General features: G+C 36.5%; 2 protein-coding genes across 2 annotated transcripts; both read right to left on the reverse strand.

The window, feature by feature from the left end:
* Positions 1–7: 7 nt before the first annotated feature.
* Positions 8–2,384, reverse strand: LOC115988783 (F-box protein At3g12350-like). The gene has a single exon (XM_031112398.1). The coding sequence runs from the start codon at positions 2,169–2,171 to the stop codon at positions 1,140–1,142; it is 1,032 nt and encodes a 343-aa protein (XP_030968258.1). The 5' UTR covers positions 2,172–2,384; the 3' UTR covers positions 8–1,139.
* Positions 2,385–5,569: 3,185 nt separating this feature from the next.
* LOC115993137 (exocyst complex component EXO70A1-like) lies at positions 5,570–8,638 on the reverse strand. The gene is made up of 2 exons (XM_031117422.1): positions 7,835–8,638; positions 5,570–7,029 (listed from the first exon to the last, which is right to left on the reverse strand). The coding sequence occupies exons 1-2, from the start codon at positions 8,615–8,617 to the stop codon at positions 5,707–5,709; spliced, it is 2,106 nt and encodes a 701-aa protein (XP_030973282.1). The 5' UTR covers positions 8,618–8,638; the 3' UTR covers positions 5,570–5,706.
* Between the last annotated feature and the right edge of the window lie 279 nt (positions 8,639–8,917).

The raw sequence follows: 8,917 nt of genomic DNA on the forward strand, positions 1-8,917 counted from the left end.
TAACAATTTTTGAAAAAAAAAAAAAAAGCTGTGAAAACTTCTATGGACTTATTGTTCTTAGACTGATAGGACCAAGTTTCATAGTCCACTCATTTTCAAAAGAAGCGTCAGACATTTGTACTTTTTGGGTGCATAACTTTTGTACGTGGCATGCAAAATAAACATATAAACCAATTCACAATGGCTGTTTTTTTATCATAAGCCAAATGTAGAACTCAGACCAAGAGTCTATTGGCAATGACGAAGTGTTTGATTAGTCAACGATGAATAAGGGCTTCAAAAAATAAAGGTGCACTGTTTCTTCATCCAAAGAAAAACCTTGGTGACTGGATCCCATATACATTCCCTACTGCTTTCATGTTTCATATCAGTAGCTAGAGCTCAATTTTATTTGATCCTTGATCATATAAGGTTTGAAGTGTGGTTTCCAAGCACCCTCTAATATTCCTTCATATTCAAATATTCAGTAATACAAAACTAAGACAAACCTTTGAGTCATTAGCATCAGAATTTTATATTTCTAGTAGTTCTATCAATTAAGAGTCCGTTTGGGAACAGCGGAAGTTGGAAACTTTTTACTGAAAGTACTGTAGATAAAGCTAAAAGGTAGTTGAAATGGTACAGTGAGTCTCATGAATAATACCAAAAAGTGAAATGAGACCCATGAATAGTAGCAAAAATAAGGTAAATAGTAAAAACATCTCTCCATGTGCACATAGGAACATAGACACACGTACAGGTAGGTACTAGACCATAACATACCTACCTGTATACCCCAAGATATTTTAAGAACATCTCTCCAACACTCACTCTGCACTATAGTTCAAAATTCACTAATAGACAACATTGCACATGCTCAACTGAAGGCAAGAAACTTCAGGGAACACACAAAAGGAATTGCAACATTTTCAACTTCCAGATTTCAAATTCAACGGAATTATATATATATATATATATTTTCTTTGGTTGGGGCTGCATTCTATGAACTAATGATGAGCTCTAGCTCAAATGTACCTCCTCTTGTAAGAGCAGGGGGAGCTCATAGTTTAAGATGTGTGTACTAATTACAAAATATCATCCTTTTAGTTATCAATGAACTTCTACGAAATTGTTTTGCGCGATTCAGCCAATTGTCTTGATCATGAGATATTATTTATAGCTAGCAAACTTAACTTAGCAATCATGAACAAAATTGAATCCAATTGAAACAAAGAAATTGAATTATTATTTGATACAAATGAGCTAAAGAATACCTTCCAGAGGCCCTGCAAAGGGCGAGTCAGCGTGGGCGAGCAATTAACGATCTTGACGAAATGCTCAGCCTCCCATTTCCTCTTCCCTTGTCTCTCCTTCTCTTTCCTCCTCTGCCTCCTCTTATCCCCACTACCTGGACTCGTCCGGTTCGCAAAATGCTGATACATCTCCGACATTAACCGGTCCGGTAAGCTCCCAGGTGAGTGACTCGGCGAGAAGGACCCACTATCTCCTCCAATCGAATCCTCTGTTTCATCGTCACATCTCATATTCGAAGAGCTCGAACTCCTCCGAAAGTTCGAACTCGAAAACGCGAAAAAGTTCATGTTTTCTTCGACAACGAAATGGGTCTTCCCCATAAAGCTCAAATTCACCGGAACCAAATCGTTATCCGAGAAATCCAATTCCCCGACACAATCCAACACCTCGGCCCGACCGTCCGGGTCGAGGAAATTCACGGTCTGACCCTCCTGCGACAGTGTCATCCACAAAAACGGTGACTTCAAAACACTGTAGGTACCGTTTTTCGAAGGGGAAATTCTCGAACCGGTTAGAAACGATGGGCCCCACTCGAAGAAAACCAACGGCGGCGATGAGATTCCGATATTTCCACGACCGCTTCGGCGCCAAAAACCGATGAGATTTTCCCACTCGTTAAGCGTTTTGTAGAGAAGCCTGAAGGCGATCTTGCCGTTTCCCCATTTTCGAATCTGGGTCTTGGAGCCCCACCTTCTATGGCACATGGTGAACCAAAGCTTGGCGTCGTTTCGGCACAGCGAAACGAAGCGTTTCGATGTGCAAGCGAAGGTGGAGACTTCGGAGGGCGAGAGGAACGACAGGATGCAGAGCTGAACGTCCTCTGGGAAATCGGTGAAGGAAATGGAACCGCCCATTTCGTCGGATTTGGGATTCGCCATTTTTGCTTGGGACTCGGAAAATGTTTTCTCAGGAAAGTTTAAGACTTTAGTAGAGAATATAGAGATGGGAATTGATTTTCTCGGGTGTAAAATAAAGAAGGCAGTTTATAAGGATTTTGGTATAATTCTGGGCGGGGGGGAATTATTCGTTGAATCTTTCTTTTACAACCGTAGGAAGTAGAGTGGGGGAATTCGGAGTCGTGGAAACTGTAGTGTAACAAACGTGCAGGGTAGTGTGTGGGGGATAGTTTTGTCATTGCGTTGCCTGGAGTGTGTATAAGTTTTCGTATTTCGATATATTATATTACGGTTTACTTATTCTGTTTTTTTTTTTTTTTTTTTTTTTTTTTTTTTTGGTGCCTTTGACAGGTGTTTTTGAAATAGTTTTAACTTATGTTATTTGCACGTGGTGATAACTCTTTATTATCAAATTAAGACATTAATCAGTTTATAATGAAGGTGGAGATTACTATTTTTGTAATTTTATTTTTTGCCTTTGACAGGTGTTTTTGAAATAGTTTTTATCATCAAATTAAAATATCAATAAGTTTTTGATATAGATAGGGAAAGAAAATAAGAAAATAAAAAAAAGAAATGACAAGACAAAGTCTCATTTATTTACTTTTTTTTTTTATGAGACTTATTTACTTCTTTTTGTTTTCACTTATTACTTAAAAAAAAAAAAAAAAAACTAAGGTATAGTAATAACATGGTCAATTCAATATAATTTGATAAATTTAGGCTATGGATAATGTCACATTTTTATTATGTAACCTGAATTACATGAATTTTTAAATGCAAATCACTACGTATTGTGTTTCATAAAAATTTCTACAACCCAAGTTGCATAAAAATATTTTTGTTTGCTATATTTAATTACTAATGAAATAATATATTTTTTTAGGCAGAAAAATAATATTTACTTTTAGTTTGTTATTATATTATAATTTTTTGAGTTGTAGTTACTATTTTGGTCCTTAACCTCTATCTCATGTTTTAAAATAGTCTATAAAGTCTAACCTTTTAGATGTGCTATTATTCTTTTTAACATTTTATTTTTGTGTCAAAAGAGTTATTACTATTAAATAATAGATGAAAAAGTCCAATGTGACAACCAATATGCCATGAACTTTATTTAATATAAAATCAAAATATGAAGAAGTTCTCTCTTCCTTAGCGTAAATGGCCTCCTTTGACTAAGAAACCACCAATTAAGGGAACTCTCTCTCTCTTGGTAGTAAGGATGCGTTAAGAAACAAAAGTTTAATTCAGATATAGGTCTAAGGTTAAGGCCATCAGAAAAAAATTAAGACAATCTATAATGTTGGCCTGGGATGAGGAAAGAATAACATGACAAAGGCTTCCGATTGACTCAATACCATTCGTGCTAAGGCATCATCATCAATTGATTCTCAGCGGAAAAAAAATCCATAATTTTTATTGGCTTCTCTATATGCATGCTTGATTTCATTGGGGTGGATCCCTTGGAGGAGAAACTTGTAATCACCAATAATGGTTTTGAAGAGAGGATGTGCTTATTTGTTCATAGTAAAGAATTTAATAGTGCTTGCTGCTCTAATGGTTGAATTTTAAATAATAATAATAATAATAATTCAATTAAACACTCACTTAAAGAAATTGTTGTTTGTCTATATTAAAAAAAAAAAAGGAAAAAAAAGAAAAGAAAAGCAATTGCTGTTTGTAGTCAAAGATTAACAACAATTAGAGCACCAACTCTAGCCATTCTTGGATTGTGTTTAGTGTTAATATATTTATAAATTAACCATAAATAGATGACATTATAAAAGATGTCAAACTATTCGGTTATCACTTGATCGTCCTATTTGTATTTATTTTAATAAAGGTTAACTTGGGAGTGGTCCAATAAATCCATTTTGGTTCTTGTTGGCTTTTATTTTTATTTATTTGTATTGAATTCAACAATATCATTATTAGGAGTATCCATGAGTTAGCTCAAGTCGAGTTTGTGCTTAACTGGTACTCGAACTAATTCAATTGAGCGGATAAAAATTCAACCCATTGTTGACTAATAAAGAATGGCTAATAGGGCTTTTCACGGGTGACAGACAAATCAGTTGGCATCGACAATTAGGGATGACAATGGGGTAGGACGAGGTCAAAGGATGGGGTATTTGCCCCACCTCACATGGTTTTGTCTTATACCATCCTTGCCCCTTAGAGCCCCGCGAAGCTCCGCCTCACTCCATAAAACTCTACTTCTTGTTAATTTGCCCACAATTATTACATTTTTTTTTTTAATAAAACTTGTTTCATTAATAAAAATATACTTAAAATTACAAACAAATTTATCCCATCAAATCAAATTAATATTTAGCAAAAAACTTAATATTATTATCCAAGTGTTTAACAAGACCATATCACAACAAAAACAAAAATCTCATAATATAAAATCAATAATTTAATAGTATATAAATTTGTTTCTAATAAAGACAAAAGAAAACATTAAAATTGGTACCTTATTTCCAACCTTGCTAGAGAGAAAAAAGAGGTAGAGAGCCATGTTGAGTAGAATAAAATAAGCTAATGACATGTTTGTTTAAATAGTAGGGTTTTAGAGTATGAAAAATTTACAATTTAACATTTATCAACAAAGGGACGGGGTGGGGTGGGTCTAAAAAATCTAAACTCATCCCTGCCCCACCACCTTTACGGGGCGGGGAAAACCCACATGGAGCGAAATGAGAAGGGGTGGGTTAAGTGGGATAAGGCAAAATTGCCATCCTTACTGACAGTGGACAACTAATTGCAGGGAGAGACGATAAAATGCTCATAATGACGAGGATTTTGTAGAGCTCAAGTGAGATCTCGCTAGATCGATCTTGTTAAATCTAGTAGATCTTCCCAGATTTAGCTTTCTTCATTAGCTAAATCAGGTGGGTTGGATTTCAAATGAGTAAACCCACCACTCAACTTGCCATCACCAAATTTTAAAAATAGAGAGTCATCATCAACAGAAGTAATCACAGGATTTGATCGAGTCCAGTTCAGGTCTAATCGGATCCCTCGAGTGGGTCAAGTTTGGAGAATTTATGGACAACCTTAATTATTATCCTAAAATGACTAAAAACAGCAATTTTGTTTCCTTTTTTTAAAAAAAAAAAGTTTTATATATAACTTTTAATGTCATATTCAATGTAATATCAACAATTACATTAGGCCATTTCCTACTCTTAAATCCACCACAAATATGTCAAATTTGGATAACTTACCTACCACAGGTCCACATTACACATCCCAAAAGTGTCATAAAATAATTTTTTTTTTTAAAACTGTATTATTTTAATTAACAATAATCACACAATTGACCCTATTTATATAATAAGAGGGGGAAAAATAAAGAAACAAATTATTTATAATCCATATCCCCAAAAGAACATTCCCCTTCAGGTGCAGGCATTAACAATGATCAGTCGTTCATTCAATTCCACCCATCTAATTCGTAATTCCTCAAGGAAGGCACAATGACTGGAATACTATATACCAATCAGACGATTTACACATTGCTTGAAATTGATCTGGACCGTCGAAAATCCATGATCTCCCCCTCAACAGACAACGAATTCCCTCCAACCATCCGATCTTTGGAATCACGCCCCTTCAACTTCGCATCGGAACCGTCGAAAATATGACCCAAAAACCCTTGTAATTGATCCGGATTCACATACAATTTACCTCGTAACACAGCCGAAAACGTGTTCAAGAACTCAGTATAAACTGGAACCAAAAGCTTTATCGTCGATTCCTTAATCTGTTCCCTCAAATTCCTGTCAGGAATTCTATAAGACCCTCTGTGCCTCTGTGAAATCTCATCGAAACCCTTCAAAAATGCCTCCATTTTTGCTCTTGCTAAGCTTCCCAAACCCTCCTTGCTCTGCCTCTTCAAGTCTTCTTTATCCAACAGCTTCACAAGTTGTCCCCACGATTGCTTCTGATACATGTACGCTGATTCCTCAGCAACAACCTTGTACTTGTTTTTCATGTACTCGTCTCCCAAAAGCTTTCCTAGCTCAGTGTTTCTCGTCCTCATGTAAATGTACCAGTACGTGTTCATTGCAAATACGTGGGGTAAGATTTTGTCTCTGTAGCTCAACCTTTTGGTCTCGATGTTTCTATGAAGTGCATCCATGACGTTGGTAATGGCATCTTGGAGTAAATTCTCGTCTGTTTCAGGTTTTGATAGAGTTCCCACTTTCCACATTTGCTCTGTCCAAAGAACCATGGCCATACGTGCTTTGTATGCGTCTGTGGTCAAGTATTTGAGGTAGTTAATTGCATATCGAACAAGTTTCGGTACCGAGCCATCTTGTGGTGGAGGGTAAGCATCTGAATTGCCTTCGATTTTGAGGCCAAATTCCCAAAACACTTTACTCGAACCGTGAACGAGTAGCTTTGTAAGTTCTCTAAACCGAGTACGTATATCAGCTCCAGCTTCACCTTCGAAAGTGTCTGAGAATTCGGGCTTAAGTTTCTCCAAGGAATCGAATATGTCCAATAGTTGGAACAGTTTGTGCGGCTCTTTGCTGCTCCTAGCTACGCCTTCACCGAATCGAAAAAAGACTGCCATGATTTTGTCTGCAATCTTCAAGAAGCATAGTGGCCACACCACTCCATCCATGATGTTTCCTAGAACTTGGTTGCAGAGTTTCTTTTCCGATACAAGTACTGTTTTGACTGCGAATTTTAAGTGTTGGATCCAAAGGCTTATTGCTGTCTCTAAGGTCTCCCATTCCATGGCATCGATTTCTTCGGGTTTGTAGGTTCTTAGGTAATCTGGGTTTAGCCGCATCAGTGCTTTGGCTGCCCTTCTGTATCTCACCTGTCACATAGTCAAATAAGCATTAGCATTTACACAAAATTGGCTTTAACGAAAACTAAGTGGTATATTTGATTCATGTCTTCAAGGACAAAAAAATTCTAATTTTAATTTTATATGAGGAATAACTGAATAAGCAATTTGCATTGAATCTTACATTCATTGCCCAATGGCAATGCTCTAGACAATATCTTGTCCAACTGTTGCTGGCTTGCTACATTGTAGGCAGTATCAAATGATGCCGTCTCCTCTTTGAATTTATATTCTAAAGGATAGAATTTTTTTAGTGTTTTTCAAGGGCTGTATTTTATATTCAAAAGGATGAATATAATATAACTGTGTGTTTATTAGCCAGTATAGCACAACCATATGATTTATTGGGGTTTGACTTTTCTTTTGATAATTTATTGGGGTATTGACTTATTGGCTAATGCAGCTTCCTTATGTATAATTACAGCTTTTAAGGTCACAGTTAAATTTAATTGAAAACTGAGCTACAATATTTATTAAGAAATTGTGTACTTTATTTCCTATTCTAGATATAATCGGAGTAGTATTATTAATATTTTTTGAATCAAAGCATATTTCTTAATACTTGTAAACTGAATGTTCATGATGATTACAGTCTAAACATGAACGTATACTACGGATGGATATTGAGAAAATTGTTTCATGAAGAGAATGGTTCATGATCACTACAGTTTCAAATCTGAATAATAATATGAAACAAAAATAGATTGAAGTTAGGTTTTAAAGGCAACTAATAAGGAATAATTAAAATACTTCCTAGATGAACCATTTCACACACCTTGAGATATATGTCAATACATATATCCAGGCAATCATTCGCAGCTAGAGTCTCTGAAATTCGTTGTAGAACTTCAACCTCCAGCTCTGTACCCAAATCAGATGCCACAATCTCGGCTTCTTTATCATCAACTTGCACCTGATCCTTTATATTTTGATGCCTTAAAAGCTGTAATATACTCTCATACTCGTCCTGCAAATTTAATAAAGCCTCATCAAGCAGCCCATCAAATTTCATCGCATCAACCTCATTTTCATAGAGAGCTTTGAGAGTGAACAGAGTTTCTCTGAGCCTATGTGTCCTATCCTGATCCGTGGCCTTGGTCCTGCTCAAAAACTCCACCACTTCTTGAAGCTTTTGAATCACCGGCTCTCCCTCTTGACTGATCGAATTAATCGCAGCATTCAGCTGATTAACACAGTCCACATAGTTGAGCAGTTTCTTGAGCCTTTTTTTGGGTGTTGTCTCTGCTGATAAGATTGATGAGAGTTCGAGGAGCTTGAGCTGGAGAGAATCGGTGACTTTGAAGCTCTCCAGGAGAGCAAGAGCAAGAGTAACAGCTCGGTTGATTCGTGTATCGAGGGCTTTGGTAGCCATGGCTAAAGACTGTAAAGGAGATACTCTTCTTGATGCTGTCGAAAGAGTTTCATCTAAAAGATCAAACTTTTTGTCCATCTTTCCAAGGCTTTCTTCCATTTTGGATGAGGTTTGCAACAGAGTTTTCAGATCTGAACACGCAAACTCCAGCGGGGTAAGCTTTGTATCCTCTTCATTGAGCGCCATTAATTCTGATCTTCACGCAGAGTACTGAGACGGTGTCTACTTTGTACGTAGTATTGGGGTTGGGATGGTTGAGCTTGTATTATATATATGATTATTGACAGACACAATGTTTTTGGAGGAAGAACAGGACATGAAGAACCACCTTAAGAGACTCGATCTCGACACAAACTAAGAACAAATGGCATTTGCTTCACAGAAACGAACAAACAGCAATTGAAAAAACAAGAATATGTAGCATGTACAGCCGGTGTGCTTTAATCCCAAATAACAGGTCCAAAACTAAGCATTCACTCACCAAAA

Source organism: Quercus lobata, chromosome 5 (assembly GCF_001633185.2).
Source record: "Quercus lobata isolate SW786 chromosome 5, ValleyOak3.0 Primary Assembly, whole genome shotgun sequence".
Taxonomy (NCBI): Eukaryota; Viridiplantae; Streptophyta; class Magnoliopsida; order Fagales; family Fagaceae; genus Quercus; species Quercus lobata.